This window comes from Rhinatrema bivittatum, chromosome 2 (genome assembly GCF_901001135.1).
Source record: "Rhinatrema bivittatum chromosome 2, aRhiBiv1.1, whole genome shotgun sequence".
In the NCBI taxonomy this organism is placed as follows: domain Eukaryota; kingdom Metazoa; phylum Chordata; class Amphibia; order Gymnophiona; family Rhinatrematidae; genus Rhinatrema; species Rhinatrema bivittatum.
The window spans coordinates 577,167,780-577,188,223 of NC_042616.1; the positions used below are offsets into that span (position 1 = coordinate 577,167,780).

Sequence of the window (20,444 nt, forward strand, 5' to 3'; positions counted from 1 at the left end):
CCCTCCTCTTCTGGCGAGCTCACAGAGCCCAGATCTTCACACTGCCACACTCCCGCGAGCCTGCCCTGTGCGGTGGCTCTTCCTGTTCTGGGCCCTTCATGGAGTCTGCTCTTCCGTTGGGCTTGTGGAGCTGGGCAGTGCATATTGCCGTACTCCTGCGAACCCATGTTCTTTGTGGACACTGCTGGAGTGACCTTTTTGCTGGGGTTCTTGCTGCATCAGGAGATTCTGTCCAGTCAGAGGTAAAATCTGTGCAAGGGGGGGGGGGAATTCTGCACAAATTCTGTATTGCACAGTTGCATAGAATTCCCCCAGGAGTAAATATATTATACTATTCCAAGCACGGGACAGGCTAAATAGGCATGTAAAGGGTGTTTATGCTGCCTTTCTTCCCAGACATGCATTGAATCTCAGCTGAAAATGTTTTGGTTTGTTTTTGTTTTTTTAAATAGATGATGCAATTAAGTTTATGCACCAAAGCTGACAAATAACTTTGATTCCTTGATCAGCTTGCAGGTCTGTCACTTTGCATGAGCTAACTCCCCTCCCCCCCCCCAGGGAAACATGAAGAAGCCCCTGCACTCTAGCAAAGAAGAACAAACCATTGTGTGGCAGAGATCAGAAACTAGCAAGTATTAACGGTAATGGCTCATTACTCTAATGCACTCTAGCTCTGAGCCAGCATGACATTCCTGTACTCAGAAAGCACATCATTTTGACTGTAGTCGGAGATATGAAATGTAAGCAAACCACAGCAAACATTCATTAGAATACATTTCTATAACTTTATTTCATCTGCTTCCCCTCTCCACCCCCTTGATTGCACTCTGGAGTTTTCGGGTCATCAGAATCTCCTCTAACAAAAATCCCTGCCCTGATCACATGACATATGGTTAGAACTAATTTATTTCTGTTCCAATTGCTATTTATTTATGTAGATTATAAATGTTGGGAGGGAAGGCAATTATCAACTAACTCTATGGTTTCTGACGTTAGAGAGACCACTCTTTAAAAATACTCCATATCCCTGAATTGTAAAATTCACAAAAAAAAAAAAATCTGCCCCCTTCACATTCTGAACCTCCTGTTTAATATGGACCTCCTATGAGCCTACATAACCCATTCATAAATACCACAGGGCTTTAAAGTAAGAGAGAGCCTTGAGCAGAATGTTTTACCTGTTTAGTGATGTCGTAGACTATGACAGCTGCTGCTGACCCTCTGTAGTACATTGGCGCCAGTGAATGGAACTGTAAAAAAAAATATATATATGTCTCAGTTACACAAATGTCCCAGTAATATGTGAGGACAACAAGGATAACTTGAGTATGATAACAAGCACAGTGCCAGTTATTTAAAAATAGGGGGTAGTTCTGAGTAACTCTCACATTTTCATCCTGTGAGCAGCCCCAAGATCTGCTAGGCATACTACACTGGATGCCCATTATAGCCTTCCTGAGTTGATATGTTATTTTCCTTTTCTGGCCACTCAAATCCTGCCTAAAAACCCACCTTTTCGAGGCTGCTTTTAAATCTTAAATCTTGGCTCTCCCTGATCATAGCCTTGTTCATTTTAACCATGTTTTAATGTAATCAACACATTTCCTGAAGTTTCTAATTGGTTTTGTCTGTGTGTTCTGACTAGACTTTAGGTTTTGTACAGCAGGGACTAGTATAATAAACAAAGTAAATGACAACCCACGGCCATAAAAAGATCATCTGGCCCATCTAATCTCCCTTGTTATCCTGTTTACATTGCCAAGGATATATCCTATCTGCTAGATTTCTGCTCTTACAGGACAGTCTGTTTTGACTTTTCCTTTGCACCTCACCACCTTGGATAGAAGAACATACATGATCCCCATTTAGTACCCACCTTTCCCATACCTGACCACAATTTCTGTAATAATCTAAATAGCCAGCAATACTAGCATGATTAATGTCCTCCTAGATTTTCTGAGTAGCCTGCCAGACGATCTGTCCATGTGAGTTTATCCGGCTAACTTTAGGACAGCCCTATGGCCTGATCAGACTTAGCCAGATAAGTTATCTGGCTAGCTTTGAATGTCTGAGTTAACTGGATAACTTATCCAGCTAGGTTGGCTCTTCCCCGGAACATCCTCACCCCACAGCCACTTAGCCAGCTAACTATTTATCTGGCTATACGGCAGCCATTCAGCAGGGGCTGCCTATTCAGCTAACACCACTTAGCTAGATAAGTCCGAACTTATATGGCTAAGTGGTACTGAATATAGCCCTCCTAATTCATTACAGAACTTCTCTTAGTTGTATCTTTACAATGCTTCATGGGGCCCGATATTGAGCACTGGCCAGTTAAGTTAACTTAGCTGGATATGATTTATCTGGCTAAGTTACAAGAGATATTCAGCGACATGGCTATGCCGCTGAATATCCGTGGTCAAGGCACTACTTAGCTTGATAAGTAACAAATCTGCTTATTGGCAGGTATAGCTTACCTGTATAACTTATCCAGCTAAGGCTAAATATCGCTACTTAGCCACACTGCCCGCCTACTGCCCGCCCACTATTACGACAGCTAAGAGATAGCCGTTTAAGTGACTTATCTGGTGGCTGCTGATTTTCAGCGGACCATTAGATAGCTGGATAAATCTTACTTAAGTCCTACTTATCCGGCTAATCGAGTACTGAACATGCTTTCAATATAGGGCCCCAGATGTTTAGTAGCTTTTGCTTGTTTAGTAGTTTTGCGTAACCAACCAGTTTATAATTGAGGGCCCATTTCAAGACTTTCTGATGACCAGGTTTGGGTACAAAAGTTTTTCCTGGAGGGGTTCCAGCTGGCACCAGAGGAGTGATCATGATAATCTTGGCTAAGTCAAGGAGATATTGAGGATCACGGGAGATACCAGCAGGGTCAAAAGATCTAGAAAGGGCATCAGCTTTAACTATTTTTTCCAGCTAGCCAGTAAAGTAGGCAGAAGTTAAACCTGGCAAAGAACAAGGACAATCTGCTTATCGCAGGTCAAGTCTTTTGGCAGATTCTTATGGTCAGTGAAGATGGTGAAGGGATGTAAGGCACCCTCCAATAGTTGCCACCACTCTTCCAACACTAGTTTAATGGCGAGTAGCTCTCAATCACCCATGCCATAGGTTCTTTCTGCTGGTGAGAACATTTTAGGATAGAAAGCACAGGGTAACAATTTGCCATCATGAGCGTACTGCAAGAGAACAGCAACTGTGCCCACAGAGAAAGCATTGACTTCCAAAAAAAAAAAAAAAAAAGGTTGTGTGGTGTCAGGTCTTTGCAGCACAGGTATGAAAACGAAGGCAGATTTCAGGAGGGCAAAGGCTTGGCTTTACAATTTTTATATTGTGCCCTGTCCCAGACCACATGCGGCTGCCAGAGTTCTTTCATTCAGGGACGGTAACTCTCAAACGAGTGCGCGCGCACACACGTACCTGTGTATCCATATGCTGGAATTTTAAAATCATGCGCGCAAGTGTGCATGTATAATATAAAATGTATGTGTGCTCCTAATTGTAAGTGATTACGCAAGGAAACATTATTCCTGTATCTTTCCTTAGGACTGGTCGGCTTTTACATGTGCAAGTGAGCATATTTTAAAACAGGCGTGTGTGAAGAAAATTACCACTGTGACCACTTAGTCCACCAGTTTGCTTTGTCTATCTCTAGGTCATCAAGACCCTTCTGGTTCTTCAGCCTGCGTTCACCCCAGTTTATCCAGACCCCTCATGTGGTCAGTTTTTGGCTATAAAGGGTTTTATTCTGACTTACACCTGAAAAAGAGCAAAAGTAAACAGGCGCAGGTAACCGCCTGACATGCGCTGCATTCACTGGTTTTAAGATTGGGATTTACGTGCATAAATGTTGGCCTTGCCCCGGGACGCCCCGACCCTCCCCACAATCCTCCCTTTTTTCACGTGTTCTGTTGTGTGTGCACATGCATATACTATAAGCATATAATTTGCTGGTTTAAAAAAAAAAAATTGCTCATGCTCAGTCTATATACTCGTATATGGGCCTTTTAATGCGAGCAACTCTTAAAATTCATTCTAAAGTGAGTAACATCCGTTGCTCAGTACATGCTCTCCTTGTCTGGGGATAAGAAAGAGCTGAAAGACCTCAAAGACAGGGAAGATGAAGAGGTACTGTGTGCAATGTGTATGCTGAACAAAGCAGGTCCCAGCTATCTTTTCCCTGCATGCTGCCCATTAATTAATTACTAGGGATGTGCATTTGGGAGAAAAAATAACAAATGACAACAAAATGTCTTATTCAGTTTCAGGTCATTTTCAAAATGAAACAATTTAAATTCTGATGAAATTTTTGTCTATTTTGTTTTGAAAAACTTGAAAAAAAAAAAGTCACCTGTCAGGCCTAGGTGTAGGTCCAAAGCCAGGGCCTTGCTTAGGAAATAGGCCTGGGCCTATTTCCTAAGCAAGTGTGCCTGGGCCTATTTCCTAACTAAGTGTGCTGGTGTCACACTCCAAACATAAGCAGGGGCCCCAGCTTATGTCTGGAGTGTGACACCAGCAAAGGCACAGGACTGGGAAATTTCCTGATCACCACTTACCTTAACCATTGGGAATCTGACAGTGTGACCAGACTCAGGCCCAACACCGGGGCCCAGAGACCAGATCCCGTCACCTAGGCCTTGGCCTGACACAAGGGCCAAGCCCAGAGGACAGGTCTTGACACCTGGACATCAGCTTAGGCCAAAGCCCAATGCTGGGTCCCGATGACTGGGCTGTACACAAAAATGGCACCCTCCGCTGAGGACAATATGCCACAGATAATTTATTCCGGCACATCCCCAGAAGATGCCTTCCTATGAAAAAAAGAAGACTAAAAAAAGAAGAATCATGAAGACCTACAAGGCCCGGGCCTGACACATCAGGCCTGGGCCTGGGCCAATGCCCAGGCATTGGGACCCAGCATCAGGCCTGGGTCAAGGCCCATGTGTCGGGACCTGGCCTCTGTGCTGAGCCCCAGCGTCAGGCCTGGTCCGGGTCCTGGCCTTGGCCAAGGCCCAAGTGTTGGGACCCAGCCTCCAAACAGGGCCCCTACATTGGGTATGGGCCTGGGCTGTTACAACCTGGCCTCTGCACCAGGCCCTGGTATTGGGTTGGGCCCAGGCTGAGGCCCAAGTATCGGGACCTGACATCAGGCCTGGAACTTGGCCTAGCCCAAAACCCAGGTGTTGAGAGCAGAGGGCAGGTGCTGGCCTGGATCTGAGTATCAGGCAGTGATAACTTTTCTGTGGCACTCTGGTTGGGAAACACTGAGATAATATATCTTCCTACGTCAATAATGGCAACAGAGTTCTTGCATATACACAACCTGTAATAGACATGTCAAATGCACTTGGCTTTGGTGATGTCAAAGCCTTCTAGCCAATGAGCTGACACTTGGTTGTATATGGTGCCATGCAATGATGTCACCCACATAGTGGGATTGCTCATTCTGCTTGTCCAGTGGAGAAAAAAATGGAGATTGACTGACTGGTACATGAAAGGATAGGTAAGGTGCAGTTTGAAGAGCAAAGCCTACGAGATGAATGGTGTAGTTTAATCAGAGAGAAGTGTGTATGACTAGGGAGGGGGAGAGGAGATGCACTTAAATGTAAGGGTAAGAATGTTGAATTAGTGCCATAGCTTAAGGGGGATCCAAAATATGGAAGAACAGAGAAAGACCAAAGTGTAATGAGGGAACTGGAAAATCAGAGGTACAGCTGAATTTCGAAGGACTTGAAGGGGATGAAGGGAAGAATTACGAAAGGCTAGCAAAGACAGCATTGCGATAATCTAAGTATGATCATGATGCAAAGAATGTATGAATGACAGAACAGCATACGCTGTTGGAAAGAACAGGGCAGATTTATAGAACTGGTGATCTAAAAAATGCAGTGTTTTGATCTATAAGGAATAAAATACAAGAAAGGATCAAAGATGTCACTGGGGTTCCTGGAAGAGCCAGAGAAAGATAAAAGAAACGTGGTAATTTAGGACCTAGACTATTGTGAAATTTGTACAAATAGTGCATTTTTTTCAAAGTGAAAAATTCTGAAGAAAAGCCTGCTACTTTTTTCCACTAAGAGTTTTGCAAAAATGCAAATAAATGAATAAGATATTCTGTGAACTCCAGCAAAGAACATCCATGAAACATCTGGCATTATATCCTGAATTTAAGCCTGAACCCAGCTTTGTCTTCATGTGCACAGATGAATGCCCATGAAAAGAGATCAGGGTAAAATGAAATAGAGGTCAATATTATGATAAACAAATCTTGATAACACATTGGCTCTGCAGATTTCTACAAAGACTATCTGGCTTTGTTTTGCGTTTCATTTCAAAACATTATAGAGCTTTTTTTTCTTTTTTTCTTTTTTTTTTAATTCTTTATTTATTCATTTTCCATATTTATACAAGTATCCACTTGCAATATTGTAATTACAGAAACAAAAAGAAAAAATTGTTATACAATAACAGGTATAAATTTTTTCAAGTTAATATTTCACTTTCTGTATTTTGTTAAAGTAAAAAGAGAAAGTTTATCTACTATTGAGCAATCTTATTTGAAAAATTTCTATGATAAACAAGTAAAAGTAAGTTGAATAATTCTCCAACTTCTATCTATTTATGCCTGTTTATCTATCCCCAAAAGTACTCTGAGTTGTTCAGGATCGGTGAATTGGTATTTATGTTCTTTTAAATTTATCACACATTTACAGGGGTATCTTAATAAGAACTGACCACCCTTATCTATTACCAATTGTCTTAGAGTGAGAAATCTCTTTCTCCTAAGTTGGGTGGTTTTAACCAAGTCTGGATAAATCCAGATTTTGTAACCATAGAATGTCTTCATTCTGTTTCGAAAAAAGAATCTAAAGATATTATCCTTATCAGAGATAAAAGCCAAAGTAACTAACAGGTTACCTCTTTTTTCTACAATTAATTCACTTTGAGATTTTTCAAGCAAATCAGATAGTTCAAGCGAAATTTCATCCTTTTTTAAATCCTTTGATTCAGTTGTTTGTTCTCCATCTTGCTCTTGTGATTCTTTTTTTTTATTATTCAAGATATTTATATAAAAAGCTCTCACTATTGTTGGCATACATTGATCTGGAATTTGTAGCACTTGTGTTATATAAGATCTAAATAAATCCATCGGATTCATTTTACTAATAACTGGAAAGTTAATAATACGTAAGTTGAGGTTTCTTGAATAGTTTTCAATATTCTCTAATTTTCTTTGAATCTCATTTTCGCTCTTTATCTGATTTACTTGAACTTTCTCAACCAAAGATAATCTGTTATCAATTTCTTTAGTTAACTTCTCTTGATTAAGCGTTATCTCTGTATTACTCTTTACTGCTACTCTGATCTCATTAGTAACTTTAGTTAGATTTTTTATCGAATTATCCAACTTAGACATAAATGTCCACAAAGTGTCCAAAGTGATATTAGAAGGTCTTTTTTCTTCTCCATTATGGGGGTCAATCTTTACAATCAATATGTCCTGTTCTTCTTGAGTATTTCCACCGTTCTCTTCCACATTCCCAGAGACTCTTTGCGGGATAACCGGTGAACTAAAGGACAATTTCCTTTCTTCACCGGGTGGTTTAGGTGTTTCAGGCGCCCCTGGACTTAATGAGATGTCGTCGGCCAGTGGGAATAGATTTTGCCCTGAATCCAACCCCACAGCGGCCCCTTCAACAGGGATAATTTGTGGAGAATTTAACCAGTCAACAACTGACTTTTGTCCTTGTTCCATAGTAGGAGTGCTAGAGATTGGCCGCAACTTAGCCTTTCTCTTTGTATGAGGCATGAAATAATTATGTATTAGGAACTTAGACAATAAGATTTTACAAGATAATAGTAAACTTACTTATTTAAGATAAACTGACTCTTGATTGGGAGGCAGGGGGGGAGATATCAGGTAAATTCCAACCTTCACCCAATGTATGAATTTTACCTTGCAATGGAATCAATTTCAAGCTTTTTCGTAATGTCAAATCAGAAAGAGCTATACTTATCTTTGTATCTCCATGCGAATCCGTGCGTATCCGGTTGGAGCTGGTCAGAGCCGCGCGCGCCTTTGGCGCGCGGCTTCGGCAGCGCGCCGTCGGCTGCGCGCCGATAGAACAGTGATGTTATAATTCCTTACCGGCCCCTCCTCCTGACGTTTCAGGATCTGATTGGCTGTTCACCGTCGGGGCAGAGCTGAGTCTACCCCCGGAAGCTCAGTTCTTGTATTCCAGCGATGTAATTTACCTTCAGGTAGGGTAGCCAGGTATGGAGACAGGAATAATTGTAGCACTGTGCAGCAGGAAATCAAGCTCCTCACCTCCAAAGAGGTAACAGGAGTCTCAGCGTTTTGTAATTCCTTACCGGCCCCTCCTCCTGACGTTTCAGGATCTGATTGGCTGTTCACCGTCGGGGCAGAGCTGAGTCTACCCCCGGAAGCTCAGTTCTTGTATTCCAGCGATGTAATTTACCTTCAGGTAGGGTAGCCAGGTATGGAGACAGGAATAATTGTAGCACTGTGCAGCAGGAAATCAAGCTCCTCACCTCCAAAGAGGTAACAGGAGTCTCAGCGTTTTGTAATTCCTTACCGGCCCCTCCTCCTGACGTTTCAGGATCTGATTGGCTGTTCACCGTCGGGGCAGAGCTGAGTCTACCCCCGGAAGCTCAGTTCTTGTATTCCAGCGATGTAATTTACCTTCAGGTAGGGTAGCCAGGTATGGAGACAGGAATAATTGTAGCACTGTGCAGCAGGAAATCAAGCTCCTCACCTCCAAAGAGGTCACAGGAGTCTCAGCGTTTTGTAATTCCTTACCGGCCCCTCCTCCTGACGTTTCAGGATCTGATTGGCTGTTCACCGTCGGGGCAGAGCTGAGTCTACCCCCGGAAGCTCAGTTCTTGTATTCCAGCGATGTAATTTACCTTCAGGTAGGGTAGCCAGGTATGGAGACAGGAATAATTGTAGCACTGTGCAGCAGGAAATCAAGCTCCTCACCTCCAAAGAGGTAACAGGAGTCTCAGCGTTTTGTAATTCCTTACCGGCCCCTCCTCCTGACGTTTCAGGATCTGATTGGCTGTTCACCGTCGGGGCAGAGCTGAGTCTACCCCCGGAAGCTCAGTTCTTGTATTCCAGCGATGTAATTTACCTTCAGGTAGGGTAGCCAGGTATGGAGACAGGAATAATTGTAGCACTGTGCAGCAGGAAATCAAGCTCCTCACCTCCAAAGAGGTAACAGGAGTCTCAGCGTTTTGTAATTCCTTACCGGCCCCTCCTCCTGACGTTTCAGGATCTGATTGGCTGTTCACCGTCGGGGCAGAGCTGAGTCTACCCCCGGAAGCTCAGTTCTTGTATTCCAGCGATGTAATTTACCTTCAGGTAGGGTAGCCAGGTATGGAGACAGGAATAATTGTAGCACTGTGCAGCAGGAAATCAAGCTCCTCACCTCCCGCTTTTTTTTCTTTTTTAATTTAAGAGGAGCAGTAGTACCTGGAGGGTTGTTTTATTGGATTACTTTGTTTGTTTAATGCTTGCTTTACTTGTTTTAGACTGATTTTCTGGGCAATTATAGTGCAGTCCACCCAGAGCCGGTGCAAGGGGATTTGGCACCCTAGGCGAGCCTTCTTCCTTGCGCCCCCCCCCCCCCCCGGTCTCGGCCCCGACTCCTACCTCATTCTCAATCACGCCCGCTGACTGGGGTTTTCTGGGTCGCGAGCAGATTGAGCACTGCTTGCGGCCCGCCAAATCTCCACTCCTCTTTGCCACCACTTGCGGCCCCATATGGCTCGCACCCAGTGGCGCACCAAGGGTCTCCGGCGCCCAGGGGCCAATGCATTTGTGTGCCACAGAAAATCAGTGGCATCTCTAGACCTCTATAGCATGGATCCTGCTTTAAAATTGGTTATAAAAAAAAGTGTTGTTAAAAAAAGTCCAAAGGGTCCTCTGCATTATTTTAAAAAGCTGGCCAGTTTCACACTTCTAGTAAAACTACTATATTATTTGATAGCCTCATTCAACTAATTCTATATGGATTATGAGAGTGAAGTCTGGAATATATAGGAAGGGACAGAATGTCAATACAAATCCTGCACCTCCAGTTCTGTATCTCTGTGCATCCACTGAAATTCCCCCAAACAATGGAGCTTGGATGTTTCCCTTACAGTTCATCATACTAAAAGATATTTTCAAATTCTGGTGTCACCTCACAGCAACAGCAGCACAAACACCTTCCACTGCCAGACACATTGTGAACTAACACAAAGCACCGCAAAAAAGACACCCAAAATCTATACTGCAATCCCATCATAACATAACAGTAATAACACCAAGGACTCAAACAACAATAACCCTACCTGTGAATAAGCAAGGGTAAATATTACACTGGGTCCTAGAATACCAATACACCACCTACTGAGGAAACAAAACAAACCCAATTGCTATAGATCTCTATACAGACACTATATGATAGCAGAATCTCTCATCATGGTCACACACACAGAGCAGAGACAGACCCTCACCAAATACAGAATACAAAATAAAGGAGCACAAATTAGAAAAAACTGAAATGGAAACCCCAAGAAGCCAGACTCTGTGTATTAGCAATGGAAAAACAGAACAACCATTCCTCATAAAACAAATAAAATCAAGAAACAAAGCATCAGTTATAATAGTAAAACCATACTAATAAAATATTTTAAAACTACTGATAAATAGAATTTCTATTAATTAAAATCATATACATTTTTTACAATTTCCCAAACACCAATAAAATATTTCAAAACAGTACATATATCAAATAACACACAATAATTAAAACTAATAAGGATTTTAAAAAGCCCCTGCTGTCCATACATGGGAGCTCTTTATTTCCAGTCACCCTGATATTGTCGAGGATTAGGAGGTTATCCTCTCTCTCTCACACATACTCACATGTCCATTCTCTCTCACACATACACTGTCACATACATACACATTCATGCTCTTATACCCAACCATAACCTCTCGCTCTCACAGACACTGACACACTCAGGCTCTAAGGCACTCTCTCCCCCTCCACACACACCCCCACACAAACTCTTACTCCCCTGGATTTTCTCATACACACTCATGCTCTCACTCTCACTGGCTCCCTCACATACACACAAACACACACTCCCAGGCAAGCTCCCACTCGTTCTCACACAGACACACACACACACACACACACACACACACAGGCAAGCTCCTAGTCATTCTCACACTGAACCCCAGGCAGGCTCCCATTCATTTTCACACCACTCCCTCCCCATCCCCCAGGCATGCACACATTCATTCTCACACACACAGACCCCCAGGCAGGCACCAATTTATTCTCACACACACACACATACACCACAAACAGGCAGGCACCTATTCTCACACATACAAACCCCAGGAAGACACCCATACATTCTCATTCACAGACACACCCTCAGGCAGGCACCCATGCATTCACACACATACACCGCCAGGCAGACTCCCATTCATACACATGCACACACTAAAGGCAGAGACCCCCTCTCTTTCTTTTGCCAGCAACCTCAGAGCCTCTCTCATTCTTCTGCTGCCACTGTCACTGCTGCTGTATGGCTATTGCGGAGGTGCTGATTGCTGCTATTGGCACTGAAGCCCATTCTGCTGCCTCCTCTGTGCAGGCCCCATGGGCTTCCAGTTCTTCTATGCTGATCTCGTACATTGTGAGATCCGCATAGAGAAAGTGCTACTCTTGCACATTCCCAAAGATTACATGTGCCAATCAGTAAAAAGTAATTTATTTCTTTTTACATTTGCTGTCTGATCTTAGTTTTCTAATCGGTTGGTCACAGGCTTTTTTTTTTCCACTTTCCCTTTCTTATTTTTTTGCCAATTCCTTTTATAACATATTTCTTTTCTCTCCATCTGTCTGCTTCCCTCAAACACAAAGTCAGGTTCTCATTCTCACATGCTTTCTCTCTCTCACATACACAGGCACTCATTCTCACATGCTGTCCCTCATACAATCATTTATACACAGTCTCTCTCTTGCACATGCTGTCTAACTCTCACTCCCACATGCTGTCTTGCTCAAGCACAGGTTCTCACTGTCACATGCTCTCTCTCATACAATCATTCCTACACACAGGCTCTCACTGTCACATGCTGACTCACACACACAGGCTCTCTCTCACTCCCACATGCTGTCCTGCTCAAGCACAGGCTCTCACTGTCACATGCTCTCTCTCATACAATCATTCCTACACACAGGCTCTCACTGTCACATGCTGACTCACACACACACACACACACACACACACACAGGCTCTCTCTCACTCCTACATGCTGTCTTGCTCAAGCACAGGCTCTCACTATCACATGCTGTCTCTCTCTCTCACACACAGAGGCTCTCCCATGCTGTCTCTGCAAACATTCAGGTCTTCACTCCCACACACACACACACAGTCTCTCAACTCATCTCATACACGCACACATGCACACTGTACAAACCCTCAGTCTCTCTCTCACCTCTGGGCCTCCTCTTCATGGGCCACTGCAGGATGGGCTCTGCAGCAGCCCCGGTCTTCTCGAGCCGCGCTGATCCTCTTCTGCATGTGGCTGATGCTCCTCCTCTTTCCTGCCCGCGCGGCTCCGGCAACATTTTTCTTCCGGGGCCGCGCGGGCAGGAAGGAGGAGAAGTTCCTGCATTGGCTGATGCTCCTCCTCCTCCTTCCTGCCCGCGCGGCCCCGGAAGAAAAATGTTGCCGGAGCCGCGCGGGCAGGAAGGAGGAGGAGCACCAGCATGTTTAGACGCGACTGTACCACGGTCCTGCCGATCTTCTTGCTGTGTGTATCCGGCACACAGCATAGCAGTAGTTCACCGCTCAGCCGCCATTGGGATGACGTCCACCGGCGGCCATTGGCCATCAGCGGCTCGGCGCCCCCTAATGCTCAGCGCCCTAGGCGATCGCCTAGTTCGCCTAGTGCTTCCGCCGGCCCTGAGTCCACCTAATCATACTTCTATTCTAATAAAATAAAATGGAGTAGCCTAGTTGTTAGAGCAGCAGGCTGAGACCCAGAAAAACCAGGGTTCAATCATGTTGATGCTCCTGGGGACCTTGGGCAAGTCACTTCCATCTTCTATTGCTTCAGGTAAAAATTTAGGAGTTCACTTACCAAGAATTTTTTCCCCATAAACTCAGAATGAGAAAAAACCTTTAGTAAATAGATCCCTTAGATTGTAAGCCCTCTGGGGACAGGGAAGTAACTATTGTACCTGACTTTAACTCACCTTGAGCTATAAATGAAAATATTTATTTATTTTGGAGATTTATATGCTGCCTATTCACAGCGCAAGGTAGCTAAAAATAACAACATCCACTATATATATATATATATATATATATATATATATATAACAAAAATATGCAGAAAACCTAAAATTAAAAAAAGTTAAAAATGCCTCTCTAAATTCAACTCTTCCATTGTTGCCTAACATGTAAATATGCCTATTATTTACATATGATTAGTTTGAACTGTGTCCCAAAATTAAAAATAATTAAAACATACACCTTCTGTTGCGGAGCCCATTCCGCAAGCAGCCTCTCACCTGCGCCCGACACCGTGGCAAGCACCATCCTTTCTTCACGGCTCAGAAGTGCCGCTATCGCCGCTCCTGCGCAGCTGTGCGCTGTTCCGGCTGCCGCTGCTGTCCCAGACCTCTGAGCGGCTGGGAGCCACTGCCCAAGTCTCCTTTTTGCTGCCTCAGTGCCATCGCCATATTTGTTCCCTGCGCAGCAGGGGGAGCTGGCGCCAACAATGCTTCTACGCGGCAGGGGAGTCGGCGTTGCTTTTATCTCTACGTGGCTGAGTGCCGCTGCCATCTTCATCCTTACGGCAGGAACACTGCCGACGCTGCCACTCCGCTCCTGCCTGTTCCAGGCCTGGCATAGGAAGGTGCGAGCGCCTCTTCTCAATATTTAAAGGGCCAGTGGCGGGAAAAGCCCCGCAGCCCCGTCAGATGATGTCATCAGCCTATTCCTTCACTAGCCCTATAAAAGGGTTCTGCTTTCACTCCTTGGAGCCTTCACATCAGATCTTCACAGTTGCCTGTGATCTCTTCGCCGGTCAAGGTCCTCCGTGGTTTCCTCGTGTCTAGATGGCTCTTTGTTGGATGTTCTTTGGATGTTCCTGGTCTTGTTCCTCGTCGGAGTTCCTTTGTTGCCTGTTCCTTGTTTTGATGTTCCAGTCCTGGTCCTGATGTTCCAGCTTCCGGCTCTTCGTCCTGTTTCCAGGTTTCCTTCTTGTCCACCTTTCCTGGCATGCCACTGTTGTGGTCCGTGACCAGCCCATGGGGGGGCTATGTAGGGTGCTTCGTGGCACAAGGCCTGTCTTCATGTCTGCAGCGCAAGTCTTCAGAAGGCCCTTGCTTTTAATGCAGAGGTCTGTTCCTGAATCAGAGTTCTGAATCCTGAGTCTTGAATCCTGTTCCTGGTCTTCTGAGTTCCTTGTTCCTGCTTCCATCCATGCCCCAGACTCAAGCCAGAGCCTGCTCCGCTCAGCGTGGTCCACGACCAGCCATAGGCGGCTGAGTAAGGCGTGACTTGGTGCAGGCCTCTCCTGAATCTTAGTCATGTTTCCAGCCTCAAGTCTTCATCTTCTCATCTGGAGTCTTGTTCGCTTCCGGTGTGGTCCACGACCAGCCACGGGAGGCTGTGTAAAGCACGCTGTGGTGCAGTACTTACCCTGTACTAGTGCCTGAATCCTGAATCCTCATCTGAGTCTTCCAAGTTCCTCAGTTACGTCTCGTCATGTTCCTGTCCTAAGCCTCCGTCATGTTCCTGTCATGTTCCTGTCCTAAGCCTCTGGACCCGCTGCAGGAACTCGTAGTTCCCAAGCGGCAGGTTCAGAAGGGCTACCGAGTGGCTGGAGGGCTACTCTTGAGACCAGCATTGCATTGCTGGGTCTCACCTGTGCGTGCAGGTCCAGTGGAGGTCTGAGTCTGCCTTGTTCCAGTGCTTACGATGTTCCACATCTTGATCCTGGTCCTGCTTTGTTCCAGCTCCAGCCTGTGCTTGGACACTCACCTCCCACGATGCGTGTCTTGGAGCTCCTCCCTGAGCCGTGCCGTGGTCCAAGGGCTCACATCCCTCTAGAGCAAGCGATCGCACCCCTGCGGTCGCATCACCTTCCTACCGTATGAATTAACACATTCTTTTCACTATTATTTTATTGCAGTGGGCTATGAGCCTGGAGACCAGGTTCCAGTCCCACTGTTGCTCCTTGTGACCTTGGGCAAGTCACTTTACCCTCCATTGCCTCAGGTACAAACTTAAGGGGTCATTTATCAAAATGCTTTATGGCATTTTTGCATGCGTTAAGGCATTTTTGCATGCGAAAAACACATTTAACGCATGCGAAAATGCCATAACACATGGTGCGATGCAAACTGGAAAAAGGGGAGGAGATTGGGGCAGGATTTCTGGCCAAGTGGGCTGGCTTCACAAATTGCAAAGCTATATTGCACAGTTTTAACTACACCTTTTTCATTTGCGTTAAGCTGTGCAATATGGCTTTATTACACTTTGCAATGTTTTCGCAAACACCATTTTCACTATTTTAAGTTGCGAGAGAGAGAGCCTAGCTATAAGGCCCTTATAGTATGTAGCTATTTATACCTCTATATGAGACCCACCTAGTACCTCGAGGTGAGGTTTAGGTAGTAGTGTAGGGGTTAGGGGCCACTTTGACATGCAGAGTGAGTTGTACAAACAGAACAGTGCACTCTTGTGAAGATTTGATGACCTTCGGAGTGAGGAAACTCACACAAAGATGAAATTTGTGCAATGTTCTCTCAACCTAAACCTCACCTCGAGGTTCTAGGTGGGCTCATATAGGAGGTATAAATACCTACGTACTATAAGAGCCTTATAGCTAGGTGCTCTCTCTCTCAACAAATCACTAAGATAGCCTATTTATTGCAAAGTGTACTATTACCAAAAAACACACTTTTCCTATCGCATGCGATATTTAGTGCATTTTGATAAATCCAGGCCTTAGATTGAAGCCCTCTGGGGATAGGGAAATACCTACAGTACCTGAATGTAATCTGCTTTGAAGTGCTGAAAAAAGTGGAATATTAAAAAATCTATTAGGCATAAAGATAAGCCTTTACTGTATTTACATTACATGCTCTAATCAAGTATTACCAGGGCTACTAACTCCCTTATTATGATCAATTTGATATACCGCACATCCATTAACCAAATCATTAGAGCAGTTGACAATAAAAGAATGCATGAATCAAATAATAACATAAAATAATGAAATGAAAACAAAATATAACAAATATAAAACCAAAAACAAATAAAATCTTATAATATATAAAAAATAGAAATAGATCAACAAGTAATATCATAATTATTCCTCCTTAAATGATTGCTTAAACAGCCAAACCTTCAATCATTTACAAAACTTCAGATTGACTCTTTTTATCCAAATTTAGAAAATCTTAAGTATTCCATAAATGCAGAGCTGCATATGAAAAAGCTGATTCGGTTTTTTCAGTTCTGTTGTCTAAATCCGAATCAGCTTTTTCATATGCAAGCTACTAATGTGACTTTCATAAAAGACAAGGTAAGGTAGAAAACTTTCTTAAAATCTCTGGTCTCCGAGGCTCGGATAACCGCACAGATCGTCCTCCCGGCGTCTGTGAAATCGGGTTGAGCAGATCCGACCGGACTAGACCCCGATCCGGTGTGAGGGTCCTCTCTCATGGAGACCCTCCGGGGGGTCGCTATCTTGCCTGCGTGGTCATCGGCGCCATTTCCCCCTCTTGATCGCCATATTGTCCACACAAATGAGCCGTGCGCACAGTGGTGAGCCGAGCGCACAAAAGACTTGTGCGCACAGTGGCGTGCTCATCTGTGCCGTGCACACAGCGACGCATACAACGTTGCCGGGCGCACAGTGGCACGCACAACGGTGCCGGGTGCACAGATAGGCCTGTGTGCGCAGCGGCACACTCATCTCCACTAAGCTCACAAATAGCGGCCTGCATGCACATCTTCCGCATCCTGCACGCTCATTGTTGGCGCACCTGGAGTGCACAACTAAGTGTCCCGGCACACTGAGCCACTCCACGTGCACGAATCATGGCACCTCCAGCTAAGAAAGCCAAGGGACAAGCCTTCTGTCCTGCCTGCCACCTGAGAGCTGCGCAATCCAAAGTGGTCTCTGCCCTATGCCTGCAGTGTGAAGAGGCTCAAGAGGAACCGAAGCAAGGCCCTCATCAGACAGTAGAGGAGTCCGGCTCCACCAATGATAGTACTCCGGATTTCTGTATCCAGGGCACATCAGGGAACTCCTCTGGATTCAATATGGACCCAGGGACCTTTTCCTGGGTGGAATTCTTCAAAGATCTGCAAACCTTTGTCCAGGCGCAATCGGTACCACCTGTGACACAGCCACAGCCTCCACCAGAAGAGCAAAACCTTCCAAGCCCCTCTTGGATCCCCAGAGACATACACCTTCCAGGCAAATGCCTCCCCTTAGGGGACACAGACACCTCGGGGGAAGAGCCTGACTCCCTGGAGGAAGGGGAAATCCCTCCAGGGATGGAACCATACTGAACCATGATGCGATTTTTCTCCAAAAGACAAGTTACCAGATCTCATGTCTCTGAGTCAGAAAACGCTGGCCATTCCTGGCGCAAGAACCACAGTGGAGCCAAAGACGAACCCAATTTTGGTCGGTCTCCATCAAGCCTCATGCTATTTCCCAATGCTACAGGCTGTACAACAACTGATTGACCTGGATTGGAATGCCCCGGAGGCCAGCTTCAAAGGAGGACGGGCCTTAGAAGCCCTATACCTCCTGGAACCCACGGCCAAAGAACTCCTAGGGTTCCCGAAAGTGGACACCATGGTCTGCGCTATCTCAAAGCGCACTACCATCCCAGTCGAAGGAGGAGCTGCACTCACGGATGCACAGGACAGACGTCAGGAATCCATCCTTAAACAATCATTTGATGTCGCAGCAATGACCCTGCAGATTGCTTCCTGCTGTGCCGTGGTGACATGTGCCTGCTTGCTTCTCTCCAGGGACGCAAACACTTCTGCCGAAACATTAGAACCGGCGATATCTTTCCTCACGGATGTCACCTCTGATCTGGTGCACACCTCAGCCAGGGGCGTCTCATCCATAGTGGCAGCCACAAGGCAACTATGGCTCTGAAATTGGTCAGCCGATACCGCCTCCAAGACGAAACTCACGAGAATGCCTTTTAAAGCAGGGGTCCCCAACCACCAGCCCACGGACCAGGACCGGGCCATTTTGCTGGTCTGCGGCGCCGCTCTCCCCGGCTACCGTTCATTGGCTGCCGCGGGGAGGTGAGGCAAGGCTGGAGACCTGCCTCCTCCAACCCCAAAAGGGAGGAGGCACGACCCGAAAAGCAAGAAGATCAGCAGGGCCGTGGTGGAGCTCACGTCACCACGGCCCGTAGAAAACAGTCGCGTCTAAACATGCAGGTGCTCCTCCTCTCCTTCCTGCCCACGTGGCCCTGGAAGAAAAATGTTGCCGGAGCCACACGGGCAGGAAGGAGGAGGAGCATTAGCCGCGTGCAGAAGAGGAGCAGCATGGCCCGAGAAGACCAGGGCCGCTGCAGAGCCCATTCTGCAGCGGCCCGTGAAGAGGAGGCCCAGAGGTGAAAGAGAGGCTGAGGGTTTGTAGAGCGTGTATGTGTGCGTATGAGATGAGTTGAGAGACTGTGTGTGGGAGTGAAGACCTGAATGTTTGCAGAGACAGCATTTGAGAGCCTCTGTGTGTGTGAGAGAGACAGCATGTGACAGTGAGAGCCTGTGCTTGAGCAAGACAGCATGTGGGAGTGAGAGAGAGCCTGTGGGTGTAAGACTCAGCCAGCATGTGCCAGTGAGAGACTGTGTGTATGAATGATTGTATGAGAGAGAGCATGTGATAGTGAGAGCCTGTGTGTGTGTGTGAGAGAGAGAGATAGAGAGAGAGAGAAAAAGCATGTGAGAATGAGAACCTGACTGTGTGTTTGAGGGAAGAAGACAGATGGAGAGAAAAGAAATAGAAAAAAAGGCAATAAAAAAGGAATTGGCAAAAAAATAAGAAAGGGAAGCTTGGGGAAAAAAAGCCTGTGACCAACCGATTAGAAAACTAAGATCAGACAGCAGATGTAAAAAAAAAAAAAAAATTACTTTTTACTGATTGGCACGTAATCTTTGGGAATGTGCAAGAGTAGCACTTTCTCTATGCGGATCTCACAATGTACGAGATCAGCATGGAGGAACTGGAAGCCCATGGGGCCTGCACAGAGGAGGCAGCAGAATGGGCTTCAGTGCCAGTAGCAGCAATCAGCACCTCCCCAATAGCCACGCGGCACCAGTGACAGTGGCAGCAGACGAATGAGAGAGGCTCTGAGGTTGTGAGGGAGCCAGTGAAAGTGAGAGCATGAGTGTGTATGAGAAAATCCAGGGGAGTAAGAGTGTGTGTGTGGGAGGGGTGTGTATGGAGGGGGAGAGAGTATCTTACAGCCTGAGAGTGTGTTGGTGTCTGTGAGAGCGAGAAGTTATGGCTGGGTATAAGAGCATGAATGTGTATGTATGTGACAGTGTATGTGTGAGAGAGAATGGACATGTGAGTATGTGTGAGAGAGAGAGGATAACCTCCTAATCCTCGACAATATCAGGGTGACTGGAAATCAAGAGCTCCCATGTATGGACAGCAGGGGCTTTTTAAAATCCTTATTAGTTTTAATTATTGGGTGTTATTTGATATATGTGCTGTTTTGAAATATTTTATTGGTGTTTGGGAAATTGTAAAAAATGTATATGATTTTAATTAATAGAAATTCTATTTATCAGTAGTTTTAACATATTCTTTTATTAGTATGGTTTTACTATTATAACTGATGCTTTATGTTTCTTGATTTTATTTGTTTTATGAGGAATGGTGGTTCTATTTTTCCATTGTTAATACACAGAGTCTGGCTTCTTGGGGTTTCCATTTCAGTTTTTTCTAATTTGTGCTCCTTTATTTTGTATTCTGTATTTGGTGAGGGTCTGTCTCTGCTCTGCGAGTGTGACCATGATGAGAGATTCTGCTATCATATAGTGTCTGTATAGAGATCTATAGCAATCGGGTTTGTTTTGTTTCCTCAGTAGGTGGTGTATTGTTATCCTAGGACCCAGTATAATATTTACCCTTGCTTATTCACAGGTAGGGTTTTTGTTGTTTGAGTTCTTGGTGTTATTACAGTTATGTTACGATGGGATTGTAGTATAGATTTTGAGTGTCTTTTTTTTGTGCGGTTTTGTGTTAGTTCACAATGTGTCTGGCAGTGGAAGGTGTTTGTGTTGCTGTTACTGTGAGGTGACACCAGAATTTGAAAATATCTTTTAGTATC

At 45.2% G+C, this 20,444-nt stretch overlaps 1 protein-coding gene across 4 annotated transcripts in view; it reads right to left on the reverse strand.

Moving 5' to 3' along the window:
- Positions 1-20,444, reverse strand: part of RAB31 (RAB31, member RAS oncogene family) — a 236,483-nt gene that overhangs the window by 100,592 nt on the left and 115,447 nt on the right. For all 4 annotated transcript variants that reach the window (XM_029590987.1, XM_029590986.1, XM_029590989.1 and 1 more), the window contains one exon: positions 1,179-1,250. In XM_029590987.1, the coding sequence (XP_029446847.1) occupies positions 1,179-1,250 (72 nt within the window). The remainder of the gene's footprint in view (positions 1-1,178; positions 1,251-20,444) is intronic.